The following is a 17,891-nucleotide window of genomic DNA, read 5'->3' as shown; positions in this document are numbered from 1 at the left end:
TCATCTATACGTAGACTTGACATCCCGACTGTGCTGAATAACGATATATGATATTACTCACAATCAGTATGAGGATATGTATATGATATCATCTTTCTAAAGTATGTAGCAAACTTAACTTTTTATGAAAAATAAAAAAAATGGGAATATGAACACGTAAACGCCTTCGAAGACAGCCACAAATAGAAACTATGTTTATATAACTAAAATTTGCTCACCTCGCTATCTGGGGATGTAGCTCAAATGGTAGAGCGCTCGCTTAGCATGCGAGAGGTACGGGGATCGATACCCCGCATCTCCAACTAGCGGAACTTTTTTTTTATTTTTATCGTTTTCTCAAACATTTATGTGTCTGCCGTTCAAGGTGTTGCATCAAAGCTACAAAACTCTATTAAATTCTGTTAAACAATATTTGGTATCTCTGTTTGCATGCTGCTACATCTGGAAGCGGTTAGTACTCGCTGTTCTGAAGTTTCTTTGAAACGTTATTTCAACTGTGTGCCGTATTTTTCGATAAAGAAAAAAAAACCCCACTATGTAATGAATTTTTGGTTTAAAAATAAAAACAAGAAGAAAAATAATCTATTCTCTGCCTGAAATCCTAATTTCCTCAGGCACTCTCCAGAAGCTTTGCTACATAACTGGAGTCAACGGTAATACTACGTGTATTTATATACTGCTCCGTATCTAGTTAATACTACTGTGTGCATACTTAATACTACATTATATATAATTATTGTTGAGAGCCTGGGGAAGGTGTGGGATGAGTATTACAATACGTGGCAAGACATGGAATAGCAGGGGATGTAGCTCAAATGGTAGAGCGCTCGCTTAGCATGCGAGAGGTACGGGGATCGATACCCCGCATCTCCATATGTTTTTATCTTTTTCCTCTTTTTCTATAAATCTTATAGAAGTCTTCGTATCGTTGTCAGAAATTACCCTAAATTTCTACACCACTTTGTAGCCTGTAAATAAAACTTTTCATTGGTAATTTTTATACAAGTTATTGCTATTGTTTATAATATTTATGAAAGCTGCTTATTAGTACTGTATGTTGACTCTTCAAATCAAGCAGACAAAAACATTTACTGAAACGTAGCAGACGCTCATCAGAATCACCGATTCTACTTAGAGGCAAGATTAAGCCAATGAGTCATGTGACCAATCAAAACGCTAAAGTAGGGTTCCTGTGTAACTTTCCTGTCTATGCCTCATTATTACTTTACGGTTTTCCTCTAAAATAAAATGCAGAAGAAATACCTATCTCGATCCTTGTACAAATCTGTTGCATAACAGTAAGAAATGAAAATACCGACACAAAATGATAGCTCTGCTGTTGTAAACAGGCGAGATTATACAGCATTTAAAATAAAACAGTCAGAAATAGAACACATAATTTAAAATAAAACTACTTTCCTTCCTAGAAGAGGTCTGACATCAGATGCATCAAAATAAAAACCAAAAACCTTCATGGAGATGCGGGGTATCGATCCCCGTACCTCTCGCATGCTAAGCGAGCGCTCTACCATTTGAGCTACATCCCCGATTGAATTGTCAAGGGTTTAGACTGGTATCTACCTGGTGCTTACTGTCTGTGGTCTCACCGTCTTTCTATTCTCCCAAGGAATTATTTTCTGTGCAGGAGACCACTGCTGCGAAAAAGAGATCATTTCCGAGGTAGCAACAGCAAACGAGCATCTAATAACCACTCGTTGAATCACCATTTCTCCAGACATTTCGTAAACTAACCTCTTCCTATATTATGTAGGAGAAAGAGAGAAAGTAGAAAGTTGAGGTCAGGGGAAGAGGGGAGGAGGAGAGAGACACAAAGAAGTTCTTTCTTTCGGACATTTTTTCTCATTGTGTTTTAATTTTTCCTTGATTTTTGTCGTCCTTAAATACAAAAAAAAGAAAAAAAATGAAACATGTTTGACATTAATTCTCATCTATTTGTACATCCTGTCAACATTTATTTGTTCACTGTCAACATGCCTGGGGGTCAGGGCGAAAAGGTTTACAAATTAAGCTTGACAAAAATATTCTACAGCTGCCTTTGTTTGAGACATTTAAGAGTGATAAAGATGTATATCATTTATCCGAGGGTATACAGTAGTCAGTTGTAAAATCAGATAATATTATAACGGTAATTATTTAATTTATTTAACTTAATTAACTAATAGCACTTCGCCATTCAAACTACACAAGGGATGATGTTGTAATCTGCGCCGACATTGTAACCGTGATAAGCACGAAAGCGAGTCCAACCGGACAGTGTATATCTGTATAACGTACGTTGATACAAATTCTTGTAAACAAAAACACTCAGATGCAGGCAAGGAGACCGAGCTTGCCAGTCTCGAAGTCGCGGAGATGTGTTTGTGGCATCATGGTGGGTCGAACGTCTTAAATATATAATTTCTCGGACCGTTTCAGTTCGTGTCATTTTCGGCAGGAAGGCGACAAGAAGAATACCGTTACACCTAACTATCCCATGTTGATCACTATTTTTGTTTTGTGAGGTGAAGGGTAATATTCGTAGTTGCGCGTGAAAACATAATTGTCTCTGGGACTGCCGTTTGATGGACAGTAATGTGCGTCACGTCCACCCGCAATCCTATCTCACCCGTTGTTTGTGCGCTGCCAAGTGTTTAGGTCGTTGTGTGTGGTATTTTAAAAAAAAAATAAAATTCAAGAGTTAAAGAGGTTGGTCGCCTAGACGCATATAAATTAGCAGAATACCACCAATAAGGCAGCATAATGTCATAAATCAACTGAATGGAGGCATGGAAATATAATTAATAGTGTGTGTGTGTGTTGGTAGAAAGTGATTGATGAACAACAACAACAGCAACAACGAGGACAAGAACACTAAAGCGACACCATTAGGACTCCAATAGGAGAGAAAGACAGAAGGACAAATGAATGACCACTCCTTTGGGACCGTGGAGGGGTCAGAATTAGAACACAGAAGTAAACAGAAAAAATAAAGTGATGAAAACAAAAGTGAGAATCTAGGCACAAAGGTGCCACACAGACTGCCAGGCGCTATAAACGAAATAACGGCGAGGGCCCATCATCCTCTCAGCTCCGCCACTTGCAAGATTGCATCATAAAACGCTCTTGTCGTTCCAACACACACCACAGCAACGTTATTTTTTTAAATTCATTTTTCTTTTGTATTTCATCGTTCTCCATTATTTCTCCTTCTATTCGTTCTCCTTGCGGACTGCGAGAATGAGCATTTAGAGAACTTGATAGGAAGAGAACAATTGGAAAGAACGGTGTGATGGCATTTTCCATTTTTCTGTCATTTTTCACACCTTACGGTTCTTTAAAGACACAAAATAGAGCAACTCATCAACATGAAACCTTTATTTACAACATCTGTGTGTGAGAGCGCGTGTGTGTTTTTTTCACCGACCTGTACATAATCATACACGCCCTATAAAGACTCTCTCTCTCTTTTACCTTTGTTGAGACGAGCGTTCGAGGCCTATAAACTCCCCGGCAAGACCAAGGAACCACGCGATTCCCCTTCCACATCCCCACCCCAATAAGATGTGACTGCAAGGTCCCGCTAGAGAGGCCATCCAGGGGCAGGTGACGCGACCGACCATCCGGGTGTCCCCATGAGCACTCTTCTCGACGCCCTCACCAACACTCGTACAATCACCTCGTTAGAGTCTCACCAGAGATTTTCATCCTTCGAAAAGTATGTTGGGCTGGGAGGGGGAGTCGAAGGACGAGTACAATCCCTTTCCAACCACCTCGTTAGAGACCGGCCCCTTTTTTTTTTTGCTGATGGATTGCACTGCCCTAGAAGACTACGATCCTTTTTTTTTGTGTGTGTGTTCACGGCGTAGGAGAGAGAGAGGGGGGGGGGCATGGTATTGGGGTGTGGAGGTGGGGGAGAACATGAGAATGCCAACAATTTTCCGGTCAATTCGCGAGTAAAGGCCCCTGGCCAAAGAGCAGCGGGTGAAGGGAGAGCGGTGTGGACGCCATGCTCCTTTTGTGGCCGCGCGACCCTACAGTGCCCCGCCAGCCCCTTTCAAGGCGGCGAGCCATGCGGCATGATTAGCTCTAATTAGCGCGCGGCCAGAGGGAGGGACAGGGAGGGGACGTGTAGAGGAGACAAGAGCTGTGCTAATCTCTTCAGCATCAAGTTCAAAGTTCAAAAGCACGCGCACACACATTTGCACACACAACGCATCTATGAACGATTGCATACACTTTTCTTCCACAGACCCACCATGCAAACACACACACCACAGACGCATGTGCGTGTATCTATGTCAGTATTGAAGTCGTCCTGGTAAGTTCAAATCTCGTCTCGGACACGCTTTCTCTTTCTCTCTCTCTCTATGCCTTGTGCCACCTGTTTACAGGAAAAGCTGCTCGGCTATAATAAAGCTTTATATATATAGCTATATAGATATTCTCTCCCCTTCCCTACCTACTCTAAATCGACAGATATTACGAGCAATAAAAACGTATGTTTGTATGCAACTTCTTCCTGTGACCACATTTACAGATTCATCCCACCTATGTGTAGACGTTAATAGTAGGGTATATTGAGAAGATGCACAAGTTATTAAAAAAGCTATTTATCTTTATTTATTTTTAACCTGTTTTTTTCGATATCTGTGTTTTTATTGGTCTCTTGGAGTGAGATGAGCTTTGTAGACATTGTTTCAACATTATGCTTGCTCTCTACAGAGCAGCACTTGCCTTACTGCCATTTGTTCTAAAATTTAAATCCTTGAATGGGGAGACGCGTTTTCGAGAGTGACCGACTATTATCGAAATGAATGGAGTACACTCGGTCTCACTGTACATTATACAGGGGTTAATGACTAAGTGGCCTGAATAGTTGGTTAAAATTGTCCCAGGTTACCCTGTCTGAGTGCTAGAGATAGGAGAACCCTCTACCCATGAAAGTGGTAGGTAGTCTCGTACTCTACTCACTCAGTTATCGGCTTTACTTATTTAAAGTCACACACACAGAGAAGCTCGCGCGAGCGCGCAGGATGAGAGCTTTAGCTGGGCCTAACCTTTCACTTAGTCCAGGGGTCTCAAACACGCGGCCCGCGGGCCGAATTTTTGTGCCGCAGTGAAAATTACCCCGTTATCAACTTATTTTAATAAACTAAACTTGCCTGTGCATGTAATAAACTACACTAAATGTCATTAATAATATTTAACTGCAGTGACAGTAGTGTTCGTAAAATTTAATGAAAAAAAACATTTTCTTTTCGTGGTGCGGCCCGCTGACTGGCTGTTACTTTCCACTGCGGCCCTCATGCTAATATGAGTTTGAGACCACTGACTTAGTCCTTCTTAAAAGGGATAATAATGAACTGACACACTCATCTCTTTTTTTCTTAACGATCTCGGGCATATCAGCCATATCAATATCATCTCTTTGCAGACGAGGGAAAACATCATCATCAAGCACCACTCATTCGCAAAGCACATGTGGAAGGAAAGCAAGGGGTATGCGGACGAAAGAAACCTGTTTCGAGTTACGCGCAAGCTACATGACCCTTTCAGGCCCGGACGAGCCCCAGGTCCCTCTTCTCAGAATCGTAGATGTTCTGCTTGTCAGGCGTGAAAAGGGGCACTGTGTATGAACAGCGAAGTGGAATTATGAAAAGCAAAGCTTGCAAAAGCTTTCAGTCCCTCCTTCCTAACCCTCCGGAAAAAAAGGAAGAAAAGTGAGATGTCAGAGGGAGGTGAGAAAATTGAAGTTGGGCATGTGTTTTCATTTGGCCTAGTTCCAGCAGCTCTCTCTTTGATGGACATGAGTGAAAATTGAAGTAAATTGAATGCTGAGAATAAGCCTATGCATCGCCCTATTAAAATGCACGGCTAATTTGCCCAGCTGCAGTGCGTGTGTAGTTTATAGATGAAACCCCATCCTGTCTTAATTACCTTCTGACCTAGCTCTTCCTCCGCCGCGTCGCTCCGTTATTTTGGAGCGAAGAAACGACGGTGTAGGTTACTATGCAGATCGGGTACATCAAAGTCGATGGAAATGATCTTAATTCCAGTTTGCTCCCACTCGCGCTTGAGTGGTGTCCACATGTACTAAAAGAGAAGCTCGCCATGTCTTTTTTGTCTGTAAAGAGGATCGAGCGAGAGACCCTCCTCCCCTCCGATGCAAATTGCCAAGACAAACAGAGACACCAGTTTTTGTTTTGGTGATGGGGCAAAATGAGAGGCCATGTAAGAACGTTGTGAGACTATTTGCCTCGGCGCCTTTTCTCCACATCCTGGGATCGACTTTTTTTTTTTTTTGGTTCAGTCTTGCAGCCCGGCGGGCCGCTTTCCGACCCCAGACAGGGGGAAAACGAAGAAAGGGTGGATGGGTGTGTGTGTGGGAAGGGGGGAAAGGGTTCGAATCGCGCATCGCGGAGCTCTCTTAGAAAAAAAGGGTGCAGTTGAAAGGCTCGTCGAAGAAGCCCAGGGCCAACGCCATCCCGCTGTGTTCTCGTCAATGGCCGCTCGGTTCACGCCAAGCAACTCATCCCAGTCACTTAGCCCTGCAAGTTTAGCTCGGGCCGATTTGGACAAATACGGCCCAGCAGGGGTGGAGGGGAAGTTTGTAAAGGCGCCTACGAGCCATTCAGCGTGGGCACAAGACAACACGGCCAGGAATATTGAGTTTTAAGTAATGAGGCCCCATTAACGTTTGTGAAGTTCCCTCAGAGAAAGTCTTCGGCGGTGGATTCTGCAATTTCGTTGGTGTGGTGCTACCTTACAATGCCCAGCTTTCGTCCGCCCGAGCCCTGGCGAGAAATTGTCCTTCCCCTCCGTGCCAAATAGGATTAATAGCTATAAAAACACAACACACGAAAAGAAGAAAAAAAAAATCGTCTTCCTTCTCTTTCGCTCCCTTCGGGTTCGCGTCATGACGAGAAAAGTGTTGACAAAGAATGCATGAGTCAAGACAGCAGCGCACCGAGATCAGAAGTTTCGGGACGAGAGGTCGCTGAGTGAGGAGGAGGTGGAGGGATGGTGAAGTGGGGGTAGGGAGTAGCTGAAGATGAAGGGCTTAAACGGAATTGAAGGGAAAGGGAGGGGGAAGGGTGACATAATTGAGGGTTGGAAGGCGAGAGCAAACTATGACAATAATTGTTTCCCCTACGTCGTTAGGGGCTTTTGCTGCCATTCATAGCTGACACCATGCCAGATCTGTTAAAAATCAGTCCTCAGGGCGGACTCCAGAAATCTGGGCGCAGGCCGGTACGTAGAGGGGGCCTAGCTGTTGGAAGTTATTGGCTGGTCCTGCAGCGGACAAGGCGAGGTGAAGGTTCGCGTTACGACGCGTCAACAGGGCAGCAGCTGTGTGTCATGTATCCAGCAAATGCAGGGACTAAAAATGAAAATAAAGTTGGCAGCGAAGGTCAACCCAAACTCGTTACCAGAAGTGAGAGGAAACCTATCAATGAAGTTTATCAAGTCGCCTTCATTTTCCCCTCCTCTCAATTCTTATACTTCTTGCCGCTCTCTTATCCTCTGCTCGCTTTTCTGTTCAATTGAACACATATGATACGATCGTCATGAATGCCAACATCATCTCGGTGCAGACAATGTAAACAAAACAAAGCAAAACAAACTTGAAATTAAAAAAAATACATATTTACAAAAACTAAAAGAACATTTGGAGATGCGGGGTATCGATCCCCGTACCTCTCGCATGCTAAGCGAGCGCTCTACCATTTGAGCTACATCCCCGCCTGATATGACAGATGCAAGGTATTGTCATAGCAAAAACGTACAGCAGCAAATCTCAACCCACCAATGGCTTCCACAGCCTGACATAGATAAAACACAAAACACACAGGAAAATAATTATAATGAAAAATACTATCAAAGTAATTTTAGTGATGTTCTTTGAGGAGCACTCGTGTATATATATCACTGGAGATCATGCGACGCAGCATCCGACACAAACAAGATGTCCACTGAACATAGTAGAACTATCTACTAAAAGAGCGTAGTTCGAAGAAAATAGCAGTGGTAACTCCAAATTTACAAATGTACATTTTTAGCACACAAAAAAAAAAAACAAAACAAAACAAAAAAAACAAAAAAACAACAACAACAACAGCAACAAAAACCAAAACCCAAAACCGCTATCAAAGGTAGAGAAAATTCCCTCACATAGTACAAACACTCGAGAGCAGCAAACAGGTAAAAAATTAGTGACAAGAAGCTTATTAGTATTTGAAGCGATGGCAATTTATTATGAATGTTTATCGCTATTGTAAAGTATTGTGAAGTAAAATAGACGTAAAATCCAGGATAAGTGCGGCATCCGCTGGTGGGCAAAGAAAGATAATCAATACAGACGCTGTATGCAAGAGATACAGAGTACTTTCCCTTTGTCTGTCCTCGCTATCGAAACCCACTATCGGCGCACTATAAATAACCGCGGAAATGGAGTGGAGGGGAGTGGATCAGATCTGTGTACAAATACACTATCCCAAAAGTGTGGTTGACGTGTGCATGTCTGTAAAAATAATAATAAATACACCCTTTAAAAGAACTCATGGTTTTCTCTGAACTTGTACCAGCATTACTCCCAAAGGTAAACAAAATTTCACGACTTACTCGAGTATACAGGCATCTGCAACTGAAATCGTCAATAACATTCCGAAAAAGTTGATTATATATATAGAGGGGGGGGAAATTAGTATTTTACGCCGAACCAGCAACTAAGGTTATATCACTGCAAGGAAACTACCCCTGTAAACAGATACCACATGAAGAAAGAAGAGAGCTGAACCCATGACCCCCAACTTTCACTGAATTGATGACCTCACAATAATGCAGAATTTGACTGCCCCCCTCGGTAAACGCGCCCGAAAAGAACCTTGTTGGCTTCTGCATCCATTCAGTCCTCTTAACGATAAGTGAGGATCAAATGACTGAACTGAACTAAACTGAAATGAATGTTGAAATGTACAGTAGATGATGGTGGTGATAATGATGATACCTTTAAATAATTTTTTTTCATATTTTTCTTGTGTGTGTGTGAGAGAGAGAGAGAGAGATATGATGATGATGATGACACCTTTTAAAGAATTTCATATTCTATGAGAGAGAGAGGGAAGGAGAAAGAGATCGAGAGAGAACTAGGGGCGGGGTGGCGTTCGAGTTCAGAGCACGCGCTGTTCCACCACGTCACTCTTACGTTTAGACTTGCATCATTACTTTGTGCGACGTGTCCTTACTGCTTCTTTATCGGGAATGGCGACCATTACGTCAGCTAATTGCGTGATTCCATTTTCTTCACAGCCAATCGTCGTATGCCACGACTGTGACTTGACCAGCAAACTGATGTAACCACTATGATAAATATCTGTGGGTGAGGATTCCTAGTCAATTACGACGAGCCTTACAATCAAGAATAAAATACTTCCTCCAACAAGCGGACGACAGTCTTCAGTTTGCTGTACGACGCTGATCAATCTCAAGCCACACAGTGCGCTCAGTCTATTTTCGGTAAGTAGGTTAGAGAACACCTCTATTGGAAAGACCCTTGTTTTCTTATCTGATTGGATGATAAATATAGCTCGCCTCATGAATATGTATTTGCCTCATTTACCGTGTCACTGCGACTGTGTGAGCACATGGCGCTGTTCTGTTGTGATTTATGATATAAGCCGAGTCTTATGCAATACCTGACATTGTTTACATGCAGACTATTGTCTGTTTCTGGCACTGCTGAATTAACAGAGAGAAAGAGACACAGATACATCCAGACTTGTCTTCTCTTTCTGCTGTTCTCTCTCTCACTCTCTCGTCACCACCTCAATTTTATTTAAACCACTGACTACAACATTCTGGACTTTTATTTCATCCTGCATCTTAATGTTCAACAGAGACTTTAAAAATTCCCACGCTAGCTGTCAAAGTACAACTATACAGAGGAAAAGTTTGCTACCAGAGTATATAGAGGGAGTACACCTAAATCGACCGTACAACGCTGAACGAAAACAAGGCACAGAGGTTAGAGGTCATGGCGAGATCGCTCCCTATCATGGTCCTCTGTCTGGCAATGCTGGTGGCTCTGTACGGGCCTACGCTGAGCCTCGGGTCTGTAAACGCTGGTGAGGAGGGTCCAGTGATCGGCATAGACCTCGGGACTACATATTCTTGGTGAGTAGTCGTTTTTTTTTTTTTTTTTTTACTTTTTTACTTTTTTAAAAGTTTACTGGTCGATTGGTCATTCTCTCGGTAGAAGCTTTGTTTTTTCTCTTATCAGTGTATTTATGCATTTATTTATGTATGTATTTGCAGTGTCGGAATATACAAACAGGGCCAGGTTGAAATAATTCCGAATGAATTTGGAAACCGCATTACACCCTCTTACGTGGCCTTCACCTCGGAAGGTCAGAGACTGGTGGGCGACGCAGCTAAAAACCAGTTGACTTCTAACCCCGAGAACACGGTGTACGACATCAAGCGTCTCATTGGGCGTTCGTGGGATGATCCAGCTGTGCAGAAGGACATCAAGAACTACCCGTTTAAGGTGGTCAACCGAAACAACAGACCAGCCATCCAGGTATTTAGTTTGACGCCTACTTTAGCCATTGTTATTCCATAGCAGCATGCTCCTTTTGACTTCTAAGCAGGTTCAGACCTTAAAGGATCTCCCAAGGCAAAGCTTTACACTTGCTGTCTGCAGGTCACGATTAGTGGGGAAACAAAGACCTTTACGCCCGAGGAGATCTCGGCCATGGTTCTGAGCAAGATGAAGGCTGTGGCTGAAGACTACCTCGGTCAGAACGTCACTCGGGCTGTGGTGACAGTCCCCGCCTACTTCAACGACGCCCAGCGACGAGCTACGGAGGATGCTGGCAAGATTGCGGGCTTGAATGTCTTGAGGATCTTGAACGAACCGTAAGTGGGATGTTAGAATTAGTTCAAAGAGCCTCAAGTCACCCCACACGTTGTTACTCTAGGGTTTTTGGTTTCTTAGTTCATTCTTTTTGTTGCCATAATATCGTCAATGAACTGGGTAGAGTGTTCACACTGGCCTCATAACTGTAATGTGTTTCAGAACCGCCGCTTCCTTGGCTTACGGTCTGAACAAAAAAGATGAACAGACGGTTCTGGTTTTCGACCTGGGAGGAGGCACCTTTGATGTTTCTGTTCTTACTATCGATAACGGCGTGTTTGAAGTCCTCTCCACTGCAGGAGACACTCACTTGGGTAAGACTAATCAGCCCGATGTTTCGGGTAAGGCTAATTAGCGTAATGTCTGTGATAAGGCTAATTAGTGTGGCTAATCCAGTGTGATGATGTCTTGTTAGACATTAAAAGTAAGAAGGGAAAGAGGAAAGATCGGATCCCGTTTTCTCGACATAATCCTTTTATCCAGCTCGCCTTCTTGTTGCAGGCGGTGAAGATTTCGACCAGCGACTCGTCGATCACGTGACGAAGCTGATCAAGAGAAAGACCGGACGTGATGTCACTGGGGACAAGCACGCCATGACGCGCCTCAAGCGAGCTGCGGAGAAAGCCAAGCGTGAACTATCGTTCAACCACGCGGCGCGAGTCGACCTGGACGGCGTGCTGGGTGACGTCAGCGGCATGGATGACATCACGGTGACGCGCGCCAAGCTCGAGGAGCTCAATGCGGACCTGTTTCGCTCGACGCTGCTCACCGTGCAGCAGGCCCTCGCCGACAGCGGCAAGGACAAGAGTGAAATCGATGACATCGTACTGGTGGGTGGATCCACCCGCATACCACGTGTACAAACGCTCGTGAAAGAGTACTTCAATGGCAAGGTACGCGCAGACGAAAAGTTTTGTTCAGACTTTCTCCCCCAACCCGAACATCATTCCACCCTCACTTCCTAAAAATTATGTAATTACCATGCAGTTGAGCCTTAAAAATGGGTGAGCGTTGTTTAAAGAGCTGGATTGAGCGTTAAGGCGCGTGTTAACGAGGCTCACGTGTGTGTGTGTCCTCTCAAATCAGGAGCCGCACCGTGGAATCAACCCTGATGAAGCCGTGGCATACGGCGCGGCGGTTCAGGCGGCGGTACTGAGTCAACAACCGATGGAGGAGGACGTGCTCATTATGGACGTCAACGCCCTGACGCTGGGCATCGAGACGGTTGGGGGTGTGATGACGCAGCTCATTCCTCGCGGTACTACCATCCCTGTCAGCAGATCCAAGATCTTTTCGACTGCCGCTGACAACCAGCCAGCTGTCACCATTCAGGTAAAAAGTCAAAATTATTGTTGTTGTTGTTGTTGTTGTTGTTGTTGTTGTTGTTGTTGTTGTTGTTGTTTGAGAAAACTCAAACTCCTTGCTCTTGAACATCGACTTCTCTCTCGTCTTTTCAGGTGTTCGAAGGAGAGCGGACACGGACGAAGGACAATCACCTGCTAGGCACGTTCGACTTGACAGGGCTGCCGCCTGCCCCTCGGGGAATCCCTCAGATCGAAGTCACCTTCCAGGTGGACGCGAACGGCGTGCTGCGCGTGACTGCGTTGGACAAAGGGACCGGCAAACAGAACGCCATCACCATTGAGAGCACTGCCGAGGGTTTGAGACCCGAGGACATCAAGCGCATGGTCCAAGACGCCGAGGACTTTGCCGAGGAGGACCGGAAGTTCCAAGAGCTGACGGAAGCTCGAAACAGCCTTGAGGGGCTGGCCTACAGTGCCAAACGACAAGTCGAGGACCTGAAGAAGAAAATGGAGGAGGACTCCACTGTCAGCGCCGAAGACCTAGAAAAGGCCGACAAAGTAGTGCATGATGTCATTCACTGGCTAGACACCAATCCCGACGCCGCCGTCAAGGAACTAAACGAGAAAAAGTCTGAGCTGGAAAGTGCGTTGCACCCACTAGCGGACTCCATGTACAGAAAGTCTGAAAACGGAGAGGAGACAACCATGCACGAACATGAGTCAGATGAGTTGTAGAAGGTGGATTTCAAAGTAAACGATGAATCGTTATTTTCGCGCTTCGTCTGATAATGAAAGTTAACGTGATTTTTTAAATATTATTTTTGTATCTGAAATGGATGTAATGTTTCTGTAGTTTTATTACTTGTCTGAAAACTGATATCCATACATTTCCGTCATGTTTGTCCAAAATTGATAGTCATGTAATTTTGATCACTTGCGCGGAATTAAAGTTAATGTATTTTTATCGTTAATCTAATATAGGTACATAGGTTGTAGTAAACATTAATTTGTATATTAGGCCTAGTTTAGATGCCCTCTAGCACCTAGTTTCTAGCATCTAGAGTTAGAACATGAGACTTTATTATGTCGGGCGCGAATTTATGTTTTAAATATTGTGAAAGTTCATAAAGGACAAATCACGTTAATGTTACATAAATATACCTGAGGATAGTTCAGTATCGTCTTCTGGGATACAAGTTTATGAACATTTATGAATCCTGATAACTTGCTGTGATACTTTTGACTGTAGAAATCCATTTTCATAATGACATTTTATATATAGTCACATCAAAAATAACACTCATACAACATTGCATTGCATTTGCTATGGTGTGTCAGACGACAAACAGGCAAAGCAGAACTGTCTTTCATTGCTTGCATTGGCTTCATAAAAAAAAATCTTCAGAAAACACCCAGTGTTCGCATGTCGCAGACTATGAGTTTTGAAAGAAAAAGTAATAGACAGGGGAGTTTCAGATGAAACAGTTCGCTTTTTTGGTCACTTTTATATCGTTATCTCTTGTTGCTCTTTCTATTATTGATGGTATTAATGGAGAAATAATTTTTTATGACATCTCTCTGATTGTATAAACACATTTTCGAAGACATTGAATTTTGTGTAGGAGGAGAAAGGAGAGTGGTTTGAGGTCACGTGTTTTCGAGTATATGTGTGTTTAATCGTCAATATCTACACGTATTGCAAAGGCAAGTAATTGAGAATTCCAACTTTTCATTCTTTTATTCATGTTTACCATGATCAATCCATATTTACGCCTGAAGTAAAAGTATTAATTAAAATATTTTTAAAGTGTTTACAATGGTTGTCTTTTTTCCCCATCTTTTACGCGTGTGCAACGCCGCATGATGACTCATGAGAATTAGGTTAACATCTGACTGAAACAGCAAACAACAACAACAACAACAGCAACAACAAACAAAAAACAACATAACTAATGGTGTGCAGCCTCCCGCCTCTGCGCTCACCCTTCTGTGTTGTGTGTGCTTGCTTGCGTGTGTTGTTGTTGGTGTTGTTGTTTGAGAAAGTAAACGGAGGAATGGATGTTTTTATGCGAACACAAAGAATGCGAGTCAGTTAACAAGAGTGGATGATTGTACTCTTCAAGATCCACTCTGTGCTTTTCATTGATGCCTCCCTTTGCATTTAAGTACAATGTTCAGACACACACGTGCACGTACACATACTAATACAGTTGATGAAGGTACTTTCCACATATAAAGTCATAACCCTCTTCTGACTGAAAATGATCTCCATATTTGAACGGATGCAAGTAAATAATCTCGTCTTTAAAGTGTTTCCAAGGTTCACCCCGCGGTGACCCCCACAGGTCGGCCACCTTCATTAAAGTCACGTCTTTGTCCCAGTCCAGACCCAAGGCGAACATGGGCATGGCGATCTCCAGAGGTCAAATGGTGCTTCTTCATGAGAGGCACCACAGCCAGGAAGTTTGGCACGAGGCGGTGAGGCACATACAACATGTCAACCGTGCAGATGTGCACACTGGTGCTAGAGCGCACGTGAGAATAGTAGTTTTCCAAGAACGTCAAAGCCCACCTGTCCTTCTGACGAAAGGCGCGGAACATCAGCTCGTTGAGGACCCCGAGGAAGGCGTTGTTGCCATGGATGTCGGCCCACCATATCCATTGCTTGTTCAACGAGGTAGTGTTCATCGGCTTTTTGAAGTAGAAAATCTCCGACATCCACAGAGTGTCTTTTGGCAGCGTGGCCAGGTTTGGCAGATGTAGCAGGGTGTCGTCGCCGATGTATAGGTACCCAGAGAAATTAGTGTACGTCTTGGCAGCGTTCTCGAGGCATTCGTACATGGTGAACCAGCCATCCCTCAACCCTTCCATGTAGAGGATAGGAAACGTATAGTTCTCCTCAATGACAAAGTTCTCCAGGTCCCTTGGAGATGGCCCGCAGTACAAGATGGTCGGGAAGTGTCTCCGATAAAGAAGTTCGACGAACGGAATAGTTACATAGAGGAAATAGTAGTTGATAGTAACGATTAATAATATGTCTTCGAAAACGATAATTTTTTCTGGTCGAGTGGTATAATTCGGGCACATAGATGAATAGAGAACATCTGAAATGTCACCTGCACTCATATGCAGGGTGTCGTTAGATGCGTTGGGATTGATGACTGTGTGGGGGACGCCGTAAGGCGGGTGAGTAAACAAACGAGTTTGTCTCTCCTTTCTCTTCCATCGTTGGTGCTCTGTTGTTCCAACGCCTTTCATGGCGCCTATTTCAGAGGGATCAGTGCTGTTCCTTGTGTCTTTCTCATCCTGATCTTCTCGTTCTGGTGGATCTTTCTGGAACACCACATCAAGGTTTATTTCAGAAGCTTGGAGAACTTCGTGTCCTCGACTCCACTCTTTGGGAGCCGAGCTGGCAGGCAAAGGACTAACACGATCCAGTCCCAGCATTCTGACACTGACGTGTTCCATGGATTGCAAGCTGGGAAGAATGTTTTTCGGAGCCAGAAACAGATACAGCAAAAGGTAAGACGAACACAGCAGGGCGAGTGCAAGCACCAGCAGTACTGGTTTCATGTTGGGGAATCCTTCAGACAGAAGACATGATAAATTGTCAATCTGCAATATTTAGTTTACATAATATCTCACTTTATTTATCGAAAATCTCTCAAAAATGCTATTCATTTGTAAACACGTTTCTTCGTCTTTCATGTTAAACCTAATAGGCGTAGTGAACTGCTTCAAGAGTATTATGACGATTCTAAATTTTTTTTTCAAAACAACATACAGCAAGAAAAAAAAACTTGAAAACAAACACACACACACACACCACTAACATTCGGAAAAAGAAGGTAAGGTAGGTTGGAGATAGAGAAGAAAACCGAAGGAGAAAAAGACTGATTCTCAAACAAAATGGGTTCGGCTTGTGTCACACTTACTATCATCTAGAAACACGAATGAAAAAAAAATATCGAGAAGATATACACGCTCACCTTCTTGTTAGACGCACACCCAGCTGCAGCTAACATCAATAATCTGGAAATGTAAAGGATCCAGAGTGAGCAAGTGACTAAACAGAGAGATGCTTTGTGGCCAGCTCGTGGCTTTCAGACACGTGGAGTTGCCTTCACTCTACCTGCACTTACCTGTGCTCGTGTTGTGGCCTGTGCAAGGTGTGCCACACGCAGTCCAGCACACAGGGCGGTGTTCTTTATCAAAGATGACATACTTTAGCCCATGAAGGACCGATCTTCCTGTACTAAATATTACGTAAATGATATTACACAAAGGTTATCGAGAGCTTTTTTTTCATATATATATATAGAGAGAGTGTTTTGTGTGTGCATATGTGTGCGAGAGTGCGTCTGTCTGTGTGTGAGAGAGTGGGGAGAGAACGAGAGAGACTGTGCGTTAGTAAGCGTGATTACTTTAGCTCTCTGCAATCTCATTAAGCTTCATGGTTAAACCTTCTTTTTATTAATCATTTCTTCATCTATCTCTCTCTCGATGACCCTCAGTCAGACCGCTCCGTTAAGAGATAAATAATGTGATTAAGTTCTTTTTTTTTTTGGAAGTAATAAAAGTTCATATTCACTATTTTATCGGCATTCTTACGTTCTCCGGCAACTATCAGTAATATTTATTTTGAGTTAGGGATGACTGCTGCTCAGGTCCGGTTCTACCTGCTCGAGCGCTGAGGGTGCAGAGAAAGGTTGTAGGGTTTTTTTTTTTAACTCGATGAATGATGTTAGGGAAAATATCATTCTGTTCAATCATATTAACATACATATGGTACCCATTTATCTTCAAATATTGAAATAACGATAGGTTTAGCTTTTTTTCCCCACTGAAAATTTAAATAATTATCTCAGGTGTACATAAGAACCTGGAGGTTTGTTGTCGTTTGACATGCAAGCACATACGCACCAAATGAAAGGTTTTTTTAAAATATAAAATAAATCCAAAAAAGTTCTAATCTTAAATAATTTAATATAGATTATTAGATACTGTACTCTTCAGTTTGCTTGTTTTGACCTCCTGTGCCTCGCATCAGACAGGAGAAATTTGGCAGACCTTCCTTTTCCTTCTCAGGCCCTGCTATTTGAAATGTGCCTCTTTCCCTTCGAGCTGTATCTATGTCCGAAATTTTCAAATCAGGCCTCAAAAGTCGCCTCTTAAAGAAATATACTATTCTGCTCACTTTTCAATGTGGGCGCACTCTCACGCGCATATTGGATTCTTAGTGATCGTCACCTGTCATGAAACAAAATATTATTTAGCTTTTTAGGGCTCGGCAGAAAAAAGACATATCAGCTATTTTCACTATCCTGTAAAAAAAAAAGATTTGTACACTTTCTGCTAGTCTGCTTATTGACTGACGGTCGTTGCGGAATCACAATCATGGGATACCTGATCTGCGCCACCAACAGGTGAGCGCCACCACGCCTGCAAACTAACGCCACATGGTGTTTCACGAGACGGTGACACGTGACACAGCTGACATAAAGCAAACAAAAGCGAAATTGAATTACAGTGACCTTGCATAAAAAGTTGTGGCAAATGAAATTTATGTATCTAAATTACGCCTTTGTTTATTATGTATTGAACTTCAAGTTAGGGCTGATGATGAAAATGTCTCACGATATGAGGTATATACTTTGAAGTGTGGAGCGGCA

At 43.1% G+C, this 17,891-nt stretch overlaps 2 protein-coding genes and 4 non-coding genes across 6 annotated transcripts; 3 read left to right on the top strand and 3 right to left on the bottom strand.

Annotated features, from left to right (window-relative positions):
* The first annotated feature begins 228 nt into the window (after positions 1-228).
* Positions 229-301, top strand: Trnaa-agc. The gene has a single exon. It is a non-coding gene; the product is annotated as a tRNA-Ala (tRNA).
* Positions 302-800: 499 nt separating this feature from the next.
* Positions 801-873, top strand: Trnaa-agc. The gene has a single exon. It is a non-coding gene; the product is annotated as a tRNA-Ala (tRNA).
* A 601-nt stretch (positions 874-1,474) lies between these two features.
* Positions 1,475-1,547, bottom strand: Trnaa-agc. Its single transcript has one exon. It is a non-coding gene; the product is annotated as a tRNA-Ala (tRNA).
* A 6,123-nt stretch (positions 1,548-7,670) lies between these two features.
* Positions 7,671-7,743, bottom strand: Trnaa-agc. Its single transcript has one exon. It is a non-coding gene; the product is annotated as a tRNA-Ala (tRNA).
* Positions 7,744-9,133: 1,390 nt separating this feature from the next.
* Positions 9,134-13,992, top strand: LOC112572140 (endoplasmic reticulum chaperone BiP-like). Its single transcript, XM_025251697.1, has 8 exons — positions 9,134-9,516; positions 9,897-10,173; positions 10,315-10,579; positions 10,703-10,917; positions 11,078-11,229; positions 11,417-11,808; positions 12,002-12,247; positions 12,373-13,992. Exons 2-8 carry the CDS (start codon positions 10,034-10,036, stop codon positions 12,952-12,954), a joined length of 1,992 nt encoding a protein of 663 aa, XP_025107482.1. The 5' UTR covers positions 9,134-9,516; positions 9,897-10,033; the 3' UTR covers positions 12,955-13,992.
* Positions 13,993-14,135: 143 nt separating this feature from the next.
* LOC112572151 lies at positions 14,136-16,406 on the bottom strand. The gene is made up of 3 exons (XM_025251708.1): positions 16,362-16,406; positions 16,209-16,251; positions 14,136-15,803 (listed from the first exon to the last, which is right to left on the bottom strand). The coding sequence occupies exon 3, from the start codon at positions 15,790-15,792 to the stop codon at positions 14,542-14,544; it is 1,251 nt and encodes a 416-aa protein (XP_025107493.1). The 5' UTR covers positions 15,793-15,803; positions 16,209-16,251; positions 16,362-16,406; the 3' UTR covers positions 14,136-14,541.
* Between the last annotated feature and the right edge of the window lie 1,485 nt (positions 16,407-17,891).

This window comes from Pomacea canaliculata, linkage group LG1 (assembly GCF_003073045.1).
Source record: "Pomacea canaliculata isolate SZHN2017 linkage group LG1, ASM307304v1, whole genome shotgun sequence".
NCBI lineage: Eukaryota > Metazoa > Mollusca > Gastropoda > Architaenioglossa > Ampullariidae > Pomacea > Pomacea canaliculata.
The sequence above is the reverse complement of the archived record's forward strand: the minus strand, read 5'-3'. Positions and strand labels throughout refer to the sequence as shown.